The sequence below is a fragment of the Oryctolagus cuniculus genome, chromosome 8, assembly GCF_051225735.1.
Source record: "Oryctolagus cuniculus isolate XC-2025 breed Fujian yellow rabbit chromosome 8, ASM5122573v1, whole genome shotgun sequence".
NCBI classification, from domain to species: Eukaryota; Metazoa; Chordata; class Mammalia; order Lagomorpha; family Leporidae; genus Oryctolagus; species Oryctolagus cuniculus.
In genome coordinates this window covers 66,250,809-66,273,579 of record NC_142874.1, presented here as the reverse complement: position 1 = coordinate 66,273,579, position 22,771 = coordinate 66,250,809, and the positions used below count along the sequence as shown (strand labels likewise).

At 43.7% G+C, this 22,771-nt stretch overlaps 2 protein-coding genes across 23 annotated transcripts in view; one reads left to right on the top strand and one right to left on the bottom strand.

The window, feature by feature from the left end:
- Positions 1 to 21,990, bottom strand: part of MFSD8 (major facilitator superfamily domain containing 8) — a 51,395-nt gene extending 29,405 nt beyond the window's left edge. For 3 of the 13 annotated variants that reach the window (XR_016211980.1, XM_051819870.3, XM_089302507.1), the window contains exons 1-3: positions 21,773 to 21,990; positions 13,366 to 13,457; positions 11,329 to 11,372 (exon numbers count right to left, since the gene is read on the bottom strand). Coding sequence is in view for 5 of the 13 variants with exons in the window: in XM_051819870.3 (XP_051675830.3) it covers positions 11,329 to 11,372; positions 13,366 to 13,457; positions 21,773 to 21,837 (201 nt within the window). In the remaining 8 variants the exon portion in view is untranslated. Of the gene's footprint in view, positions 1 to 752; positions 1,778 to 4,042; positions 4,155 to 6,008; positions 6,095 to 7,469; positions 7,682 to 11,328; positions 11,373 to 13,365; positions 13,458 to 21,772 lie in introns of those variants that run through there. The other 10 variants (XM_070047602.2, XM_051819873.3, XM_051819872.3 and 7 more) reach the window with 9 other exon arrangements.
- A 43-nt stretch (positions 21,991 to 22,033) lies between these two features.
- The window catches only part of ABHD18 (abhydrolase domain containing 18), a 55,017-nt gene continuing 54,279 nt past the window's right edge, over positions 22,034 to 22,771 (top strand). For 4 of the 10 annotated variants that reach the window (XM_070047610.2, XM_070047606.2, XM_070047605.2 and 1 more), the window contains exon 1: positions 22,081 to 22,356. The gene's annotated coding sequence lies outside the window, so the exon portion shown is untranslated. Of the gene's footprint in view, positions 22,368 to 22,771 lie in introns of all 10 variants that reach the window. The other 6 variants (XM_070047608.2, XM_070047613.2, XM_089302509.1 and 3 more) reach the window with 6 other exon arrangements.

The window sequence follows — 22,771 nt, the reverse complement described above, 5'->3', positions numbered from 1 at the left end:
TGAGCCACCATCTGCTGCCTCCCAGGGTGTGCATTAGCAGGGAGCTGGAATTGGAATAAGAGCCTCAACTCAAACCCAGGCACTCCAATATGGGATTGGATGCAGGTATCCCAAGAGGCATCATCACTGCAGTGCCAAATGTCCACACCTTAATTGCATGTTACTGTTTACAGTGACTGGAAAACTAGAATCTGCTAAAAGTCTGCTATAATTCTAACAAGAAAGCAAAACAGTTTGGAAAAGTGTCATTCCAGAAAAGGACTGTTTGTTACCTGTGCTCTAGTGTGTTTCTCTGCCTTACAGTGATGACAGCATACCATTTCCAGTTCTCTGCCTACCCCTCTGATGATCTCTACCATGGTTTATTATTTTTTTTCCAGGATGAAATCTAAACTGGTTATTATGAAAAACTAGTCATGAGCTGACCATTAATCTCCTCTCTCATCTCATCCCTCTGTATGTTCCTTTCTCTCAATTTTAACAGCCAAAATAAGTCATGTTCTTTGCCTCCAGGTTATTTGTAAAGATTCTCTTATCGCCCCTTACACCAGAAGTGCCTTCCCAACCTCCTACACCCTGGAACACATCTTCCTACAGATTTTCAAAACTCAGCTCAGTGGTTACTGATTTTGTAGTCTCCAAGATCTCTTCAGTTTGAATTAGCAATATCCTCCTAATCCTCTCTGTCTGTCTGTCTGTCTCTCTCTCAAACACATCCACATGCATACACAACCATACTTTTAAATTTTTACCCATGTGATCGGCGCTGTGGCTTAGCAGGTAAAGCAGCTGCCTGCACTGCCGGCATCCCATATGGGCACCAGTTGAGTCCCAGATGCTACACTCTCAATCCAGCTCTCTGCTATGGCCTGGGAAAGCAGTAGACCCCTGTACCCATGTGGAAGACCTTGAAGAAGCTCCTAGCTCCTGGCTTTGGATCAGTGCAGCTCTGGCCGTTGCAGTCAATTGGGGAGTGAATCAGTGGATCGAAGGTCTCTCTCTCTCTCTCTCTCTCTCTGTCTCTGTCTCTGTGTAACTCTGACTTTCAAATAAATAAATCTTTAAAAGAATTTTTTTACCTATTTACAAGTGAATAATTTTCTGTAAACTTTTTTTTTCACTGCAGTGAAAGTTGAATTTATAGTATATGAATTAAAAACAAACAAAAAATATCCTGAATAGCTTTGTTACTGAATTTCAAAACATTATTTTCTGAAAATGTAATAATATTAACAAAGTCAAATTCTAGAAACATTAATGCTGTGCTATGGGAGCTTATAGATGGCCTCAAGTCTCTTTTAATGATTTACTTATAGGTAATTGTCTATTCACTCAATTAATAGTCACTGAGGCCTTTTCTGTAATAAAAATTTGTGTCAGGCAATAGGAATGCAAAGATGAATCAATGCCATCAAGGAGTTTCCTAACCAGGATCTACATATTTGGCTCTGAAAACTCTTGAGTAGCTAGGAAAGTATACAGCATGCTTTATTTCTTCATTTGTGAAATGTGGATAACTTCACAGAGTTATTTTAAGAATTAAACCATGAGTTGAAAGCTGTTGCTTAGCAGGTAAAGCCACGGCCTGCAGCGCTGGCATCCCATATGGACGCTGATTCAAATCCCAGCTGCTCCACTTCCGATCCAGCTCTCTACTATAGCTTGGGAAAGCTGCAGAAGATGGTCCAGGTTCATGGGACCCTGCACTCACGTGGGAGACCTGGAAAAAGCTCCTGGCTCTGGCTTTAGATCAGCACAGCTCCAGCCATTGCAGCCACTTGGAAAGTGAATTAGTGGATGAAAGACCTCTCTCTCTCTCTCTCTCTCTCTGTCTCTGCCTTTCAAATAAATAAATAAATCTTAAAAAAAAAAAAAAAGAAAAAGAATTAAGCCAGTACAGGTAAAGTGCCTAGGACCATGTCAACATGTATTGTGCAGTTAATGAATGTCACTTATATGATGTAAGAACACATATTTCTCAGTATTTTCTTTTACTACCATATTAGTTTTATTATCATGTGTTACTATAATTTTTTTAAGATTTATTTTTATTTATTTGAAAGCGTTAGAGAGAGAGACAGAGACAGAGACAGAGAGAGAGAGAGAGAGAGAGAGGTCTTCCATCCACTGGTTCAATCCCCAAATGGCTGAAATGGCCAGAGCTGAGCTGATCCGAAGCCAGGAGCCAGGAGCTTCTGCCGGGTCTCCCATGTGGGTGCAGGGACCCAAGAACTTGGGCCATCTTCTACTGCTTTCCCAGGCCATAGCAGAGAGCTAGATTGGAAGAGGAGCAGCAGGGACTCGAACCAGCAATTATATGGGATGCCGGCACTTCAAGCTGGAGCTTAAACCAACTGCATCACAGTGCCAGCCCCCTGTATTATAATTAGTACATGAGTATCCCCAATAACTCTCTAAGCTTATAGAATAAATCCATTGTTTCAGTTTGAAATCTGAATGTTAAGAGTGAGTCTCCCTAGAGATCAGTCCCACTTCTGGACAACACAACCTAAGGAATCACTTGACTAATACTTATCAGTCAGGGCCAGGAGGTACAAATTCATGGTAGTACCAAATTTCTTTTGATCAATTTACTGGTTTTTATTTATTTATTTATTTATTTTATTTTATTTTTTTTTCTGGCCAGGGTCGGGGTGTGAAAAGCGGGAGGGAATGCCTAGCTTTCTCAGAGATGGCTTATTATTTATTTTATCTATTTGAATGGCAGAGTTAGAGAGAGAAAGGGGAGACAGAGAAAGGATGATCTTCTAACCACTGGTTAACTCCCCAAATGGCAGCAACAGCCTGGGCTGTACCAGGCCTAAGCCAGGAGACCAGAACTCCATCTGGGTCTCCCAGTGGGTGGCAGTGGCCCACATACTTCGGCCACTTTCTGCTACTTTCCCAGGCGCATTAGCAGGGAGCTAGGTCAGAGATGGAGCAGCCAGGACTCAAACTGGTGCTTATATGGGATGCCAGCATCTCAGGAAGCAGCTCTTAACCTAATGTACCACAATGTTGGCCCCACAAAGATGGTTTTAAGCTAAGTAATTTTTGAAAAAATCTATCATAAAAGGGATAATAGCCTTATATTGATAAATAAAAATATTTAACTTAATACATAATATGGAAATGTGCTGAAGAGTCAAGTTTTTTATAGGTAATCTTGGCTCTGTCATTTTCTAGCCATGTGACCCTGGGTATGCCACCTATCTTTTCAGAACCTGCATTCTTCATCTGCTAAACAAGAATGACAGGTGCCACCTCCCAGGGTTGTTTTAAAGATCAAAAGATGATAGATGTGAAAGGTTTAATACTATGTCTGGCAAACAGTAAGCTCTCAGTATTATTGTATCTTTAAAAAGTTAAATGAGGGGCTGGCATTGTAGCGTACTGGGCAAAGCCTCCACCTGCAGTGCCAGCATCCCACATGGGTGCCGGTTTGAGTTTCAGCTGCTCCACTTCCGATACAGCTCTCTGCTAAGGCTTGAGAAAGCAGCAGAAGATGGTCTAAGTCCTTGGGCCCTGCACCCACATGGGAGACCCAGATGAAGTTCTAAGCTCTTGGCTCCTGGTTTTGGATCAGCACAGCTCCAGCAGCTGCAGCATTCTGGGGAATGAACCAGCAGATGGATGACCTCTCTCTCTGCCTCTGCCTCTCTGTAACTCTGCCTTTCAAATATAAATAAATATTTTTTTAAAAGTTAAATCATATTGTTTTTGCAAGAAAAGATACATTTGTATTGCTAAAGGACCATTTATCAGTTCATACATTCAATAAATTTATCTTTGATGAGTTTTTAAATATCTGATGAAAGTATGCCTTTTTAAAATTCAACATATTCTGGCCAGCACCGCGGCTCAATAGGCTAATCCTCCGCCTGAGGCGCCGGCACACCGGGTTCTAGTCCCGGTCGGGGCGCCGGTCCTGTCCCAGCTGCCCCTCTTCCAGGCCAGCTCTCTCTGCTGTGGCCCGGGAGGGCAGTAGAGGATGGCCCAAGTGCTTGGGCCCTGTACCCGCATGGGAGACCAGGAGAAGCACCTGGCTCCTGGCTTCGGATCAGCGCAGTGCGCCGGCCGCAGTGGCCATTGGAGGGTGAACCAACGGCAAAGGAAGATCTTTCTCTCTGTCTCTCTCTCTCTGTCCATTCCGCCTGTCAAAAAAAAAAAAAAAAAAAAATTTTCAACATATTCTGATGAGTAGACCTAATTATTACAAATTTCCTCCTTTTGAGAACCTTGGGAGTTAAAAGACCAAGAAATCAGGAGTTTTTATACACAGATGTCACTCCAAAATTGTTAAATTCCCTGCTCCAATTCTAATGAGCTTGCCAGTGGGAAAGAACTTTTAGTGTAATAGATAATCATTTCATGTAAAAAAATTACTTTTTAAAGAATTATTTATTTCAAAGGCAAACTTACAAAGAGAGATCTTCCATCTGCTGGTTTACTCCCCAGATGGCTGCAATGGCTGGGGTGAGGCCAGGAGGCAGGAACTTCTCCTAGGTCTCCCATGTGGGTGCAGGGGCCCAAGCACTTGGGCCATCCTCTGCTGCTTTCCCAGGAGCATTAGCAGGGAACTGGATCAAAAGTGGAGCAGTGGGTACTTGAGCCAGTACCCATACGGGATGTCAGTGTCACAGGCAACAACTTAATCTGCTACACCACAACCCTGGCCCCTAATTTTAATTTTCAAAATAGCAGTGAAAATGTGAAATTAGTAAAAAATGAAATTTGTAGCTAATTGTATTATTCTGTTTCCATTCTTTTTTTTTTTTTTTTTTTTTTTTTTTGACAGGCAGAGTGGACAGTGCGAGAGAGAGACAGAGAGAAAGGTCTTCCTTTGCCGTTGGTTCACCCTCCAATGGCCGCCGCGGCCGGCGCACCGCGCTGATCCGATGGCAGGAGCCAGGAGCCAAGTGCTTTTCCTGGTCTCCCATGGGGTGCAGGGCCCAAGCACCTGGGCCATCCTCCACTGCACTCCCTGGCCACAGCAGAGAGCTGGCCTGGAAGAGGGGCAACCGGGACAGAATCCGGCGCCCCGACCGGGACTAGAACCCGGTGTGCCGGCGCCGCTAGGCGGAGGATTAGCCTAGTGAGCCGCGGCGCCGGCTCTGTTTCCATTCTTTAAAAAATATTCTTGCCGGTGCTGCAGCTCACTGGGCTAATCCTCCGCCTGCGGCGCTGGCACCCCAGATTTTGTCCTGGTTGCTCCTCTGCCAGTCCAGCTCTCTGCTGTGGCCTGGGAAGGCAGTGAAGGATGGCCCAAGTGCTTGGGCCCTGCATCCACATGGGAGACCAGGAGGAAGCATCTGGCTCCTGGCTTCGGATCGGCGCAGTGCGCCGGCCATGGCGACCACTTGGGGGGGTGAACCAATGGAGGGAAGACCTTTCTCTCTGTCTCTCTCTCTCTCTCACTAACTCTGCCTGTCAAAAAAAAAAAAAATATTCTTTAGAACAGCATTTTCAAAAAGTACAAATCTAGGTGGGTGTTGGGTGCTGCAAGTTAAATCACTGCTTGGGACACCAGCATCCCATATCAGAGTACCTATTTGAGTGCCAGTTACTCTGCTTCTTTTTTTTTTTTTTTTTTTTTTTTTGACAGGCAGAGTGGACAGTGAGAGAGAGAGACAGAGAGAGAAAGGTCTTCCTTTGCCGCTGGTTCACCCTCCAATGGCCGCCGCTGCAGCCAGCGCACCGCGCTGATCCTGGCAGGAGCCAGGAGCCAGGTGCTTTTCCTGGTCTCCCATGGGGTGCAGGGCCCAAGCACCTGGGCCATCCTCCACTGCACTCCCTGGCCATAGCAGAGAGCTGGCCTGGAAGAGGGGCAACCGGGACAGAATCCAGCGCCCCAACCGGGACTAGAACCCGGTGTGCCGGCGCCGCAAGGTGGAGGATTAGCCTATTGAGCCACGGCGCCGGCTCAGTTACTCTGCTTCTGATCCACCTTCCTGCTAATGTGCTTGGAAAGCATTAAATAAATGATGGCTCAAGTATGTGAGTCCCACCTGGTTGTAGTTCTTGGCATATGACTTCAGACTGGCCCAGCCCCAATAGTTGCAGCCATTTGGAGAGTGGAAGTCTGTCACTCTGCCTTTCAAATAAAGAAATCGTCTTTAAAAAGTAAAAATTCATAAAAACTAAGAAATATAAAATGTGAATAAATTTTTTACATAAAAATTTTATTTTAGAATACTTTTAGACTGATAGAAAAATTGTCAACATGATACATATAGGTCTTTTATACCCTACCCACCCCATGTCCTCTATTATTAACATCCTACATTAGCTTGCTACATTTGTCACAATTAATGAACAAATATTGATATAATAGTACTAACTAAAGTTCAAACTTTGTTCAAATATATCTTTTTCCCAAATGACATTTTTCTGTTCCATAATCTCATCCACGTTCACATTATATTCAGACCTTATGCCTCCTTAGACATTCCTCTTGGCTGTGAGTTTCTCAGACTCCCCTGATTTCAGATGACCTTGACAGTTTTGAAGAGTACTGTGATATTTTGTAGAACACCCTTCACTTGGTGTTTTTCAGATTTTTTTTCAGAACTGGACTGGGGTTCAGGTTTGGGAAGGAGGGGTAAAGTGCCACTTTCATCACATCACATCACATCACATCACATCACATCACATCACATCAAGGGCACATACTACTAACATGACCATCACTCATTGATGCTGCCCTTGAAGACCTGGATGAGGTAGTATTTGTCAGATTCCTCCACTATAAAGCTACTTTCACCCCAACCATATCTGCACTCTTTGGAAGGAAGTCATCATGTACATGTAGCCCACCACTTAAGGAATGAAGAGTTGAGCTCTACCTCTTTGAGAGTAAAGTATCTATAAAATTATTTGAAATTTTTCTGGACTGGAAATTTGTCATTTATTTATTACTCATGAATATTTATTTTCATACTTTGGGTTACAATTCAATGCAACTTCATTTAAAATTCAAGGGTGGGGAATCTATTTTTCTGTCAAGGGCCATTTGGATATTTATAACATCACTCACAGGTCATATAAAATCATCAACTTAAAAATTAGCCCGCTAGGGGCTGGCACTGTGATGTAGTAGTTTAGCATTCGCTTGTGGGGCTAGCATCCCATATGGGTGCTAGTTCGAGTCTCAGCTGCTCCACTTCCAATCCAATTCCCTGTCGATAGCTGGGAATGCAGTACAAAATGGCCCAGGTGCTTGGGGCCCCTGCACCCGCATGGGAGACCCAAAAGAAGCTCCTGGCTCCTAGCTTCGGATAGGTTCAGCTCAGCCGTTTCGGCCATTTAGGGAGTGAACCATGGATGGAAGACGTCTCTCCCTCTCTCCGTCTTTAGCTATGTCTCCTAAGCAAATAAATAAACTTAAAAAAAAAAAAAAAGATACAGGATCTCTAATAAAACAAAAATAAAACAAGCCTGCTAGATATTTATTGAATTTTAAGTCTCACCTGTAGTTGCCTTGGCAGGACCAGACCAAATATTTCACAGGTCTTCTACAGCCTGCAGGCCAGACATTCACCAAACTGGTCCAGCTTTGGCTATCTGGAGTTTCACCTGGTTCTTGTGTCCCTTTGACATATCCCCAACATTCTGTATTTGTTTTTGTTTTTAGCAATTCCTTACTTATACAATCTGAAACTTTTTATTTCCTGTCGCAGCCCTAAAAGGAGGGAGGTTTCTTCTATTAGAGAACAGTATGAGAATGTAATGTCTGGGCACTACATTTTGCTAGTTGCTATTGGGATGTCATTGTTTTTAGGCCCTCTCAGCTAACAGGGCAAGGAAATTTATGTGAGCATGCTAACTTGTGCAAACACATCTACAAATAAAACATTTGTTATATTTTATTAAGCTAGATGTAAGTTCATATGGTATCTCCAATTCTAACACATTACGGCATGATCATTCCAGTATCTTCTGCTTGCTTATGTGCAATTTCCCATTCCAGTAATGAGAAACCTGCCTTTCATTAACTAGTTAATTTTTAATTTTCAGCATGTTTATAGTGGTTTCATAATTATTGCATGTGCCCCTCTGGGATACAGCTTTGTCAACTAGAGTTTTACCTTTGGTTTTATAGACTCTACTTATTTCTAGTTACTTAGTGCAGAACTCTTCTTCCACACTAACGAGGTTGTTTCATACATTTGTAACAATGATTTTGTGGCATTTTGAAGGCAGAATCCTCTACTCCATGATCTCCTAAATGATATTTTTAAAAAATTCACATAAAGTTCATCTTTGTGTGGTACATTTCTATAGGTTTTGACAAACGTATAATGTCATATATCCACCACTACAGTGCCATATGGAATAATTTCACTGCCCTAAAGATATCCCTTGTGCTTTGCCTATTCAACTCATCCTCTCCCTACCCCAAACTCCTGGAAACCACTGATATATCTACCATCTCTCTACATGTCTGTGCCTTTTTTCAGAATTCAAATTAACTGAAATTAATTGTAGACATTTCATACTTGCTTCTTTTACTAGCAATATGCATTTAAGATCCATCTGTGTCTTTTTTTTTTAGAAGATTTTATTTATTTATTTGAGAGGTAGAATTATAGACAGTGAGAGGGAGAGACAGAGAGAAAGGTCTTCTTCATGTTGGTTCACTTCCCAAGGCTGCAACGGCTGGAGCTGTGCCGATTCAAAGCCAGGAGCCTCTTCCTGGTCTCCCATGTGGGTGTAGGGATCCAAGCATTTGGGTCATCTTTACTGCTTTCTCAGGTCACAGCAGAGAGCTGGATTGGAAGTGGAGCAGCTGGGACTAGAACCGGTACCCATATGGGATGCCGGCGCCACAGGCAGAGGATTAACCTGGCCCCATCTGTGTCTTTATGTGACTTGATAGTTCATTCCTTTTTTATTACTGAATAGTATTCCATAATACAGATGTATTACAGTTTATTTATACATTCACTGGTTAAAGTATATCTTGTTTATTTCAGTTTTTTGCAATTGTGAAGAAAGCTACTATGAGCACTTACATGGAGATTTTTGTGTTAACAACAGTGTTCAAGTCAGTTGAGTAAATATCTGGGAGGATGATTGCTGGATCATAGAATAAGGCTACACTAGCTTTGTAAGAAACTGCCAAACTGTATTCCAAAGTAGTCATATCATTTATCATTTCCACTGTAACCCTTTGTAGGTCTAGAGTAGTATTTAATTGAAACCATTTGACTATCCTATTAATCTAGTAGAAGAGTGAGATAAAATCTCTGTAAACACACTTAGAACGTTCATGGTAGATGCTAAGGACAATGGGATATGTAACTATAGTTGTTCTTCAGTATCTATGGAGGACTGCTTCCAGAACCCACTGATGGAAAAATCTATGACTGCTCAAGTCCCTTAAATCACCTCTGGGTTACTTATAATACCTAATAAAATGTAAATGTTATGCTTCATTGTTTAGGGAATAATGGCAAGAATATAGTCTACATCTTCACTACAGATGCACTTTTCTTTGAATATTTTCTTTAAAAAAAAAAAAAAAAGGATTTATTGGGGCCAGCGCTATGATGCAGCAGGTTAAAGCCCTGGCCTGAAGTGCTGGCATCCCATGTGGGTTCCGGTTCTAGTCCCAGCTGCTCCTCTTCCAATCCAGCTCTCTGCTGTGGACTGGGAAAGCAGTAGAAGATGGCCCAAATCCTTGCACCCTTGCATCCACATGGGAGACTCAGAAGAATCTCCTGGCTCCTGGCTTCGGATTGGCGCAGCTCCAGACATTGCGGCCATCTGGGGAGTGAACCAGCTGATGGAAGACCTCTCTGTCTCTACCTCTCTCTGCAACTCTATCAAATAAATAAAATAAATCTTTTAAAAAAAGGATTTATTTTTTATTTATTTGAAAGGCGGAGTTACAGAGAGAGAAGGAGAGATTAAGATATATCTTCCATCTGTCGCTCCCCCTCTTCATGGAGGAACGACACAGGACCCTGCGCTGTTCTTTCGTCTGCTCGGCCCTCCCCGGGTTTGCTGCTGGTTCTTCCCGGGTTGGCTACTGTCCCTTCCACCTCCGTGGAAGGGCGGTTCCCCCTGGCCACTTTCCCCACTTCTGCAGGGGAGCGGCACACCGCCGGCCGGCTCTCTCGGGGGCTGCACAGGTGTTCCCCTTAGATGTTCCTGGTGCATGCCGTCTCTCTCCTCCTTTATAGTCCTCCTCCGCCAATCCCAACTCGGCTGCCCACACGCCGAGTACGCTGCTCTCCTCCAATCAGGAGCAAGTCCTACAGTTTATTGGCTGAACTGGAGGCAGCTGTGTAGAAGCTGTTTTCTCCTCTCCCAGCGCCATATTGTGGGAGAGCAGATGCATAGAATAAGTCTTAATTCCAGTAACTTAGTCTAGTCCGGGTTGCTCCCCACACCATCTGCTGGTTCACTCCCCAGATGGATGCAATGGCCAGGTCTGGGCAAGGCTGAAGCCAGGAGTCAAGAGATTCTTCCAGGTCTCCCACATGGGTGCACTTGGGACTATCCTTCACTGCTTTCCCAGGCACATTAGGAGGGAGCTGGATCAGAAATAGAGCAGCTGAATCTCAAACAAGAGCTCATATAGGATGCCCACATTGCATGTGGAGGCTTAACCTTCTGTGCCACAACGCTGGCCCCTTACCGCATATTTTCAATCTGCAGTTGGTTAGATCCACAGGTGCAGATCTATATACAGGAAAGCCTTCTTACCCATCTCGGGTGAGGAGTGTTGGAAAAGGCTTCCAGAGGAGGTAACTCTGAAGCAAAGTGTTGAAGAAGGAAGTGGGGAGGAAGGAATGCAGAGAGAACAGGCAAGATGGAGGGAGTAAAAAAAGGAAAAAGTGTGCAAACACCTGAGGAATTTGAAGCATAACTGTATTATTTATTCTTTTCACAATGTTACCCGACAACCCAAATTAATTTAATGGTAACAGTATGAAATTATCCCTCAAAAATATCATTTGTATATTTTGGGGATTCAGATTATATTCATTTTATTTTCCTTTATATTAGGGAAGCAGCAGTGATAGGACAGAAAAGTGGCTGATAAGCAGGTGACCATACATATGTCTACATTTGCCTGGGACCTTCTTGGTATAATCCTATTTTTCTAGAGTAGCATGTGTTTCATTTCAAAACTATTCTGTTTCGCATAATAAATCATATGGTCACCTTACTTATACAGCTTTTTTGAGGAACTGTTATCTTAAGTTATTTTAGTAGAGATTAAATCACAGAACTCTAAAAAGATTATCTGGAAAATATTTAACTATGTAACAGCCAATACTACTACAGTTACTTAAGAATAGAGTAAAATATACAAACCTTTTGGAGATATGGCCATATTGACATGATCACAATAGAAAACCCTGTGAAGAGGCAAACGTGGTTATTTCATCTTAAAGTAATTTAATCACTATTGCAGATACAATTTTTGGAACTATAGCATGGATTTTTTTTTGTTTTAGTTAATTAATTTATTTCAGAGGCAGAGATGCAGAGTAAAAGGGACACATAATTCCCATCAGCTGGTTCAGAAGTCTCCAAATGGCCAGGCCTAAGCTGGCACTGAAGCCAGGAGCCAGGAATGCACTGCAGGTTTCCCATTTGGTTGGTGGGAACTCAACCACTTGGGCCATTCTCTGTGCCTCCCAGTGTCTCCATTAGCAAGACGGTGGAATCAGGAGCCAGAGCCAGGACTTGAACCCAATGTGGGACATGGGCATCTTAACTGCTATGTTGAACACTTACCCCTATAGCATGGATTTTAAAATACCATTCTGAATACACAAATGTGTGCATATAAAGGCCAACTTTATGAAATGAACAAAAAATAAATTGTAGACATTTTGCTAGCTAAATGCCTCCTTTCACCTTCCTGATGGGATTGATCTCTTCTTCACAATTTATTGCCTTTTGTTAATATGGTATATAACAGAGCCTAATTGCTTCTTTAAGATTTTCATTTCTTTACTTTGAAATCACTCATGTCACCTAAAAATATTAACATCAAATAAATTTGTACGCTTTGCCCCATTAATTTTTGTTGCCTAAATTCACAGGCCTCAGACAAAGAATGTGATAAAGCTGTTTTTTTTTTTTCCATACAAAAGATGATTGACATCATTTAAAAAAGAAGGACATTTTGGGACCAGTGCTGTGGCTTAGTGGGTAAAGTGGCCACCTGCAGTGCCAGCATCTCATATGGGTGCCCATTCAAGTCCCGGATGCTCCACTTCTGATTCAGCTCTCCTCTATGGCCTGGGAAAGCAATAAAAGATGGCCCAAGTCTTTGGCACCCACGTGGGAAACCTGGAAGAAGTTCCTGGCTCCTGGCTTTGAATCAATGCAGCTCCAACGATTGTGGTCAACAGGGGAGTGAACCAGAGGATGGAAGACCTCCCTTTCTCTCTCTCTCTCTCTCTCTCTCTCTGCCTCTCCTACTCTCTCTGTAACTCTTTCAAATAAAAAAAAAAAAAAAAAAAAGGAAGAAGATGATGGCCAAAGTCCTTGTGCCCCTGCACCCACGTGGGAGCCATTGTAGCCAACTGGGGAGTGATCCAGCAGATACAAGACTTTTCTCTCTCTCTCTGACTTTCTTTCTCTCTTTGTGTAACTCTGACTTTCAAATACATAAATAAATCTTTAAAAAAAAAAAAAAGAGAGAGGACATTTTGACAAATGCTACAACGTGGATGAAAATTGAAAATATTTTGACAAATGAATAAATTACTCACAAAAAGTAAATTCTGTACAATTTTTTTTTTTTTTTTTTTTTGGACCGGCAGAGTGGACAGTGAGAGAGAGAGACAGAGAAAGGTCTTCCTTTTGCCGTTGGTTCACCCTCCAACTGTGGCCGGCACATTGCGCTGATCCGAAGCCAGGAGCCAGGTGCTTCTCCTGGTCTCCCATGGGGTGCAGGGCCCAAGCACTTGGGCCATCCTCCACTGCACTCCCGGGCCACAGCAGAGAACCGGACTGGAAGAGGAGCACCTGGGACAGAATCCGGTGCCCCGACTGGGACTAGAACCCAGTATGCCAGCACCACAAGGCGGAGGATTAGCCTATTGAGCCACAGCGCCGGCCCCAAATTCTGTACAATTTTATGTATATGAGATATCTCGGAATGGTGATTGCCCGGAATTGCAGGAGGGGTGATGAGGAGTTGCTTAATGAATACAAAGTTTTAGTTTTGCAGCATGAAAACATTCTAGAGACTAGCTGCCTGACATTATTCAACTTAAAAATGATAACATGGTAAACTTGAGTTACATACTTTTAGCACAATAAAAGATAATTAGATGAGGCTAAAATAGAACACTATCTGAATGTACAAAATTATGAGTAACTTCTAATACTTACCTACACTGCTGAGAAACATAGTAAGATATAGAATCCTAATAGATCTCCATCGGCTTTTATAATGCTCTTCGGTTTCTACAACATCTCCTTCTCTAGGTATAAAGAAGAAAAAGTAGAACAGGTTGGGCATTCCTAATCCAAAAATCTGAAATCCAAAGTGCTTGAAAATTCAAAATTTTTTGCTGCTGACATGATGCCACAAAATAGAAAATTCTACACATGACCTCATGTGAGAAATGAGAGTGAAACAGTGAGCCCACTGAAAATACTATATAGAATTATCCTCAGACTTTGTGAAAAAGAAATATATGACAAGTAAGTTAATTTTGTGTTTTGACTTGAGTGCCATCCCCAATATATCTTCATATGCAAATATTCCAAAATTTGAAAAAGGCAAAAGTCTGAAACACATCTGGTCCCAAGCATTTCAACATTTATGTGTTGACAATTTACATGTTAATTTTATTTTTTCTCCCTTAAATTCATGAAAATGATATGAAAGAGGTAGAATTTACTAATATTGGTTTCTTGCTGTACCAATTCACCTGTAAATAAGCATTATTTTCGTGTTTGTACATCATTATATAGAAACCTGGAAGACCTAAAATAGTTCAAAAATACAAAACACTTCATAAAGCAGTTATTTTCCTATTATTGGCATGTATGAATTTACTGATCAAAAGTGTTGAAATGTTAAAGTAATAAGGTGGATTAAACTATATCAAGATAAATCAAACTAGCTTCAATAATTAGATCTTCCACAGGTGGAAAATGGAGCTATAATGTATTAAGATAATTACTATCACCATTCTAACATGCTATACTTGATGCTACCAAGTAAATCATGTTGCAAGAAGCTACTTTGGTTTAGTATTTCAGCAAAATTAATGCAGCATAAAGATTTAGCAGAACCTAAAACATTCCCAGGACTGGAACCTCCTGGAACACATGCCTTTGCTCCAATATTATTACCAGATAAATTCTACTAACAGACCAAAGGAAAATCAACCCTCCAGACTGGGTTTAGACTCTAGATAAGTCTCTGACCTTTAACCTGGATTAAGGGCAAGTATACTAACTATGACATTCTATTTCCATTAAGCAATAATACACAAGTGTTTATACTGATTACAAGTTCACTTTACACATATAGAAAGAGTTAATAAGTTTACCTTAATGTTAGTATTATGTATTCAAGTAATTATGGAAAGCATCACAGACAAAATGCTTCTTGTGTTTCAAGATTATTGTTTTAATTTACTTGTTTATTTTCATGTATTTAAAAGGGAGAGAGAGAGAGAGAGATTTCCCATCTGCTAGTTTACTCCCCAGATACCTGAAACAGCTGGGACTGGGCCAGGCCAAAGCAAAGAACCAGGAACACACTCTGGGTCTCCCACATGGGTGACAGGGATGCAAGTAACTGAGTCATCACCTGCTGCTTGCAAGGATGTATATTAGCAGGAAGCTGGCACTGCAAGTGGAGCTGGGATCTGAACCCAAGCACTCCAACAGGGGATGCAGGCATCCCCCAAAAATCTTAGCCCTCTAGGTCACAATGCCCACAACCAAAATAACACATTATAGATTTAATATGTGTCAAGTATATTAGTTTCCGATATAATATATGTGAAGTGTTTAACACTGTATTTGCTATTCCACATAGGCAACCATAATGTAACCTATGCCAAAAACACCAGAATCCTAGACCCTCGCCTGGAAATCAGTACACTAGAATTTGGAATATATAATGTAAGTTATATACTAGTATATAGTATATATAATAGTTGCACATATAGTTTTTTTATTTTTTTCCAGTTATGCCACTTTATTATTTCACATTGTTAGCAAACAAATCAAGGTGCAAACAGGGTTTATTTCACATTAATATATTAACTGGCTTTTTTTTTTTTTGTCAAATAAATAGGGAATTCTCTTTAAATAACCATCTCCTCACTTGGTGGCCAGTCAGGGAACAAACTAGAGCAATGTTAGTGCATCCACGGCTGCAGGGAAGCGGGCCGCGGGGCGGGCACAGGGCTCCGGCAGCACAAGGGGCGGTGGCCTGGTCCCCAGCGCGCCTTACAGCACTGCTCAGCTCCGCTCAGGAAGCAGAGTTCAGGAACGCCAGCAGGGGGCAGACCGGCTCCCGTCCTGGCTGCAGTGGATGGCTCACGGTAGCTTCCGAAGTCACAAATGTGGCGACAGAATAGCTAAGAACAAGGAGAGGCAGCTGGGGGGGAGGGGAGGGGCTTTGCTGGCTGGGCCGGATGGGGGCCTTCCAGGGCTATACAAAAGACCAATGCAGGGAGGTGACAGAGCCTGCAGGGACCTGCAGGGAAGACATGAGGCAGGTCTGCCGGAGCTCAGGACAGAGGGCAGGAGGTTACCAGACCCGGGGAGTTGGACTGCGGTGAGGAGGTAGCCAAAGAGTCCCGCCGTGGGGAGAAGCTATATACTATATACTATATATATATATATATAGTGTGTGTGTATATATCTATATATATATAGACATTTATATATGTGTGTGTGTGTATGTGTGTGTATATCTATCTATCTATCTATCTATCTATCTATCTATATATAAATAGACATTTGACCTAGAGGTAAGCAACACATTAGGATACTCACATCCCATATGGGAGTACCTAGGTTTGAGTCCTGGCTCTGTTTCTGATTCTAGATTCCTGCTAACAAGCACCCTGGGAGGCAGCAGATGATGGCTCAATTAGTTGGGTCCCTGCCACTCACATGGGAAACCTATATTGAGTTCCACACTCCAGTTTTTGGACTGGCCCATTCTGGACCATTGCAGGCATTGGGGAGTGAACTAGCAGCTGAGAGATCTGTTTCTCTGGCTTTCAAATAAAAATTTTAAAAGTAAATATTTTTTCTTCTTGATCTTTTTTTAAAGATTTATTTATTTATTTGAAAGACAGAGTTACAGAGAGGCAGAGGCAGAGGGAGAGGCAGGTGGGGGTGGTCTTCTATCTGTTGGTTTACTCCCCAGATAGTCCCAATGGCCAGAGCTGTGCCAATCGGAAGCCAGGAGCCTGGAGCTTCTTCCGGGTCTCCCATGAGAGTTCAGGGGCCCAAGGACTTGAGCCATCTTCCACTGCTTTCCCAGGTCATAGCAGAGAGCTGGATCAGAAATGGAGTAGACAGGACCCAAATTGGCACCCATATGGGATGCCGGTACTGCAGGTGGCTGCTTTATCTGCTACACCACAGCGCCAGCCCTTTTTTCCTTCTTTTAACGCTAACAAATAATTGAAGAGATGATAAAATTAGAGAATCATAATTTAATGGCCATTTTCCATGGATTAATGGATGAAAACAAGGACCATCAATTGATAATAAAACAACTGAATTTCCAGTGGCTTCTTTCTTGGATCACCTGGGCACAAGAAGGAACGCTGCACTTTCAAGGTGATTTGTTTAACTTTTAAAATTCCTTTCTACTATTATTGCTGTATTCTGGTATTAGTTCTCCATCTGAGATTCTCCTTCAAGTACAATTGTGTGCTACAGGTGTTGTATTGTCCAACATTTCTATTATAGTTTATTACTCCAAATGATAATGTGCTTATCAAACCTGTGACTTTAGAACTACAAAAAATACACAATATACCAGAGTGTATCAATCACCAAAATAAGTCAGACATAATTTAGTAGGAATTTTTAAAAAGTGCCATATTTGGTTCAATACATTGAAAGTATCACAATATCTAGTACAAGGAAACTCAGTTAAGTGACGTTACTGTATTTGCAAAAAGCAACACGGGATTTATCAGTGGAAAAGAGAAAATCTGTGAACTACTACTAAAGAGCAAAAATGAACCCATGTTCAAAAAGGGTAAGAGAAAAAAGGTATGCACACTGACAAAACAGTGTGATGGAATAATAGTTACAGAAGTAAGACAGAAATAAGCTGAGAATATTCTAGTACACTCTGTAGGGACAGAAACTCTAGTAATATTTGTTTTACAGAGGCTAAGCTAGAGTTTCAAAGATTTGAAAGCACTTGGGACATTTCAAGATATTCTATGAGAAGGGTCAGCAAAGTATTTTGTACAAGCCAAATCTAGCCCACTACTTCTTTCTGTATGGGTAATGAGCTAAAAATGTTTTCTTTTACCGTCTATTTATTTATTTTGCAAGTACAAACCAGTGCCCATCTGGGATGCCAGCATCACAGGCGGTGGCTTTACCCACTATGCCACAATACCAGCCCCAGAATGGTTTTTGAGAGATATTTGTAATCAATTTGATGATAGAAAACATTAATTTTGAACTCCAAGGAAACTATCATCCCCCCATGGTTCTCATTAATTGAACTATTTTACAAAATATTATATGTTTTATATTATATATTTAAACATTATATATTTTAAATTACTGAACATTTTTGTGAATTTGTTTTGTTATCAAAGTATATAGATAAAAAAGTATATAGATAAAGTTTGTCAAAAAGTTCATGGAAAAAATGGAATTAAAAATGTTCATTTTGGTGCAGAAATTTTTGAAACCCATCTTGTTTTTATAACAAGCATTTTCATCATACTCATTTTCTATAAACTTTTTGAAGACTATATGTATAATATTCTTGATTTTTCCATTTGGCTTGAACAGATCTAAAATATTTACCATCTAGGCTTTAACAGAAAAAGTTTGCCAACTCCTGTTCTCTTAAATAAAATTCTCTAAAAGGAGTCAGGTCAGCAACCTAGCCCCACAGACCAGCCAATTATCACCAACCTGGTTAGTGAGAGGGTTGGTGGTGACCTAGATTCGAGCACATGTGATTTACTCAAAGTGAACAGGGCCTGCCAGTTAGCTGCAAGTTAACTTTGCTAGGGAATCTAATTCTGGTTTGTTTTTTTGTGTTTTTTGTTTTTTGTTTTTTTTTTTTTGTTTTTTTTTTTTTTTTTTGACAGGCAGAGTGGACAGTGAGAGAGAGAGACAGAGAGAAAGGTCTTCCTTTGCCCTTGGTTCACCCTCCAATGGCCGGCGCGCTGCGACCAGGCACCGCGCTGATCCAATGGCAGGAGCCAGGTACTTATCCTGGTCTCCCATGGGTGCAGGGCCCAAGTACTTGGGCCATCCTCCACTGCACTCCCTGGCCACAGCAGAGAGCTGGCCTGGAAGAGGGGCAACCGGGACAGAATCCGGCGCCCCGACCGGGACTAGAACCTGGTGTGCCGGCACCGCAAGGCGGAGGGTTAGCCTATTGAGCCGCGGCGCCAGCCTAATTCTGTTTTTAAAGACAGTATACTTATTGAATTATTCTCAAAATACTCCCTTTGATTTTTAAAATGCCCAAACCAGAACTTCAATCAGAGATACAGTTCACATATGGGAACATCTGAATTTAGGTGAACTATAATAAGCACTGAATAATGACTTGGATGAAACTGAAGCTAGAAGTAAGAGTAAGAAGAGACAGAAAGTCCCCATCCACCATTCATTCTTCAAATGCCCACAATGGCCGGGACTGGGCCAGACCAAAGCTGGGAGCCAAGGACTCATTCCAAGTTTCCCATGTGAGTGACAGGGACTTAACCATTTGAGCCATAACTTGCCCCATTACCTGCTGCCTACCAGGGTTTGCATTAGCAGGAAGCTAGAGTCAAAAGTCATAGTTAGGTATTTTTCATTTTTAAAAAAAGATCCACTGTGGTGCAGTGGATAAAGCTGCCTCCTGCAGTGCCGGCATCCCATATAGGTGCTGGTTCGAGTCCCGGCTGCTCCACTTCTGATCCAGCTCTCTGCTGTGGCCTGAGAAAGCAGTAGAAGAGGCCCCAAGTGCTTGAGCCCCTGAAAGACCCGGGAGACCCGGAAGAAGCTCCTGGCTCCTGGCTTTGGATTGGAGCATCTCTGGCCATTGTAGCCATCTGGAGAGTGAACCAGCAGATGGAAGACCTCCTCCTCCCTCTCCCCCTCCCCCCTCCTTCTCTCTCTGTGTAACTCTGACTTTCAAAATAAGTAAATATTTTAAAAAATAAAAAAGATTTACTTATTATTTGAAGCACAGAGTTACAGAGAGAGAAAAAGGAAGACAGAGAGACAATCTTCCATCTACTGTTTCATTCTCCAAATGGCTACAAGGGCTGGGGCTGTGTTGATCCAAAGCCAGGAGCTTCTTCCAGGTCTTCTATGTGGGTGCAGGGGCCCAAGCACTTGGGCCATCTTCTAGTGCTTTACCAGGCCACAGCAGGGAGCAGAATTGGAAGCGGAGCAGCCAGGACTCAAACTGGCACCCATATAGGATGCCAATATCACAAACAGTGGCTTTACCAATACTTAGGTATTAAACCCAGGCACACTGGCATCTTAAACACTGGGCTAAATGCCCACCCGAAGAATCTCTTATTTATTTATTTATTTGAAAGGCAGAGAGACCGATACAGAAAGAGATCTTCAATCTGCTGGTTTACTTCCCAGATGGCTGTAATAGCCAAGGCTGGGCCAGATTAAAGCCAGGAGCCTGGAACTCAGTTTGCATCACCTGCATGAGTTGCAGGGACCCAAGTACTTCAGCAATCACCCATTGCCTCACAGGATGTGCATTAGCAGGAAGCTGGAATTGGAGCCAGGACTCGAACTTAGGCACTCCAAAATGGGAAGTGGGTGTCCCAAGCAGTGTCTTAATCACTGTGCCAAATGCCCACCCCAGAAAGTACTATAAGACCACATTTAACCATAAGTTAAGGATCCTGCAATCTGTCTGGAAAAGAGACAAAAACCAAGCAGAAGCAAGAAAGATTCTGAAAAAAAAAAAGTCACAATTTCTATATATTCAAACTTACGCAGCTAATAGAAGACATTTATGTTCTAAGAACACATTCCAAATATTTAGTTATCTAGGGACCAGAAAAATACATTTTCCAAAAGGTTTCAAGGTGCTTAAAATAAAGGTTGGGTGCTGAACAAGGACACATGAGCAAAAATCAACAAGGTCACAGATAGCTTAACTGTGTATTGATTAATTTATCTGATGTGATTATATGTTCCAAATAAAATGATACTTAAAATTCTGTTTTATTTATGTATTTATTTTTTGACAGGCAGAGTGGACAGTGAGAGAGAGAGAGAGAGACAGAGAGAAAGGTCTTCCTTTGCCCTTGGTTCACCCTCCAATGGCCGCCACGGCCAGCGCGCTGCAGCTGGCACACCGCGCTGATCCGAAGCCAGGAGCCAGGTGCTTCTCCTGGTCTCCCATGGGGTGCAGGGCCCAAGCACCTGGGCCATCCTCCACTGCACTCCCGGGCCACAGCAGAGAGCTGGACTGGAAGAGGAGCAGCCGGGACAGAATCCGGCACCCCGACTGGGACTAGAACCTGGTGTGCTAGCGCCGCAGGTGGGGGATTAGCCTAGTGAGCCGCGGCGCTGGCCAAAATTCTGTTTTCTTAAAGGTGAAAAAAAATTACATACTTATGCAGTAACTGCCTTGTAAACGGCTCAATAACCAAAACTGTAAGAATCAAAATAGGGACACATCTCTTAAGTGCCTAAAAATTAGTTTTTATTTATACATGAGGCATAGGATGGGTGAGCCCATTTTAGAAGGTTTTTGTTGTTGCTAACAAATATGACAAAAATCAGGCATTTAGGTAGGTCAATACTTGCACTGGTATTCTCAGGTATAAATTAAAACTATGGTCTCCTAACTTGTGAAACGTGGAAAGTGCTCAGCTATAAAAGGCCAAATACGGAATGCAGCATCTATCATTACAGTGAAAGTCAAGGGGCAGCTTGGATTTCTCTACCATGTGTCAAACTCTCCTCAGAAGGAGTCCGTGGATGGCCAACCTAAGGAAGCCCTCACGCACGAATGCCTGCAAAAGGACATTATGCCTCAACACAGGAATTCCTACACACAGGTCGGTCACAGGACTTAACCGCTAGCAACTTCCTTAAAACCGCAGGATTCCAGAGAAACCATCCGTCCAACGACACTGCTCGCCGTGGCTGTAGCCGACCAAACGCCAACTCCTGCAATGAGCTCTGAGGTGACCTATAAACCTTGCTTCCAAGACGTTACCTGGACTCCATCGTCCTCCTCTCTCAGACCTGCTCTCCCCGCCCTCAGATAAGCCTGTGACCCGTCGCTGCTTGCGTATCCCGGATTGCAATTCTTCGCTATTTCCAGATAAATTCCTTTATTACGAACAGCCCGTTCCTCTGATTTTGGGTTGACAAGCCGAACCCACCGGCTCATCACACCACGCGGCCCTACGCCCTTTCCCCTCAGTTGGGAGCCAACATCCCGGGCTCGCCAGGCTGCTGAGCCGGCTCCCGCAGCGCTGGCACCCGCTCTGGCAGCGAGAGCTCGGCCGGAGGCGGCAGACGTTTGGAAAGGACGTAGTAAGGTGACGGGGTCCTTCCACTAGCATCCGCTCACCTGCTTCCGGGGGTGCGGTGGCCCAACAGCGGCTCCTGCTCCGCCTCAGTGCCCAGGCTCGCCATAGTTATTTACAGTCTCAGGGCGGCGTGCCGCCAACTCTCGCGACACCTGCTCCCGCCCATCCCGGCAGCCCGCAGTTGTCAAACCTTTCTGCAAGTACGCGTGCGCCCCCGGGGCCCAGCAGTGGGCGGAGCGTCCCGAGGTCAGAGGCGGGGTCACCCGGGAAGCCCCGGAAACGCTGGGTGAAACGGGCAGCTCATGAGGCTCTGTTTTCCTCGGCCTTCTTTCTGGGTCCGCGCCTCCTGGCTGGCCACGAGCCGCGCGTAGAAGGGCGGAGGAGGGCCCGGGGGGCGGGTCCAAACGGCCACCCCGCCCGGGCCCCTCCTCCTCCCCCTCCCCCTCCCCCTCCTCCTCCTCCTCCCTCCACTTTGCCGTCTGCAGTCCTCGGCTTCTTCGTTCCTAGAGAGGCTGCGGCCGCCGCGTTTGGGCTTTTGGAGGAGGTCGAGTCCCCGAGCCTCCGCGAACGGCCGCGCTGGGAGGCTCGGCCAGCTAGACCGCAGGCCCCTGCCCGGCGGCCGTGAGTAAGTAGCCGGTAGGGTCCGCGCGTTCTCCCGCGCCTCGCTCCGCTGCGTACGTGACGGGAAGCAGGGACTGGGGGCGCGGGTCGGGGACACCGCGGGCTGAGGCTGGGGGGCGAGAGAGCAGGCCGGGGACCGAAGCGCGCTCTAGCGGGCCGGGGTGAGGTGGACTGGCGGGAAAGGTGACTGCAAGCGTTCGCTCTCGTCCTCTGGCTGGGCTAACCACAGAGGCACCTGACCTGCCACGCTTGTCAGAGCCAGTACTGACACGGGCACTTGCAGGGTGCTGGGCCCCGCTCTCACGCTTTGGGGGCTTTCAGCCTTTCCAGGTGCGGCTCAGCAGAACCTACTGGGGTCAGAAAAGGCACAGCACCTGCCTAGCAATGACCAGCTTCTTTTGTCGTAAGGAAGATGACAT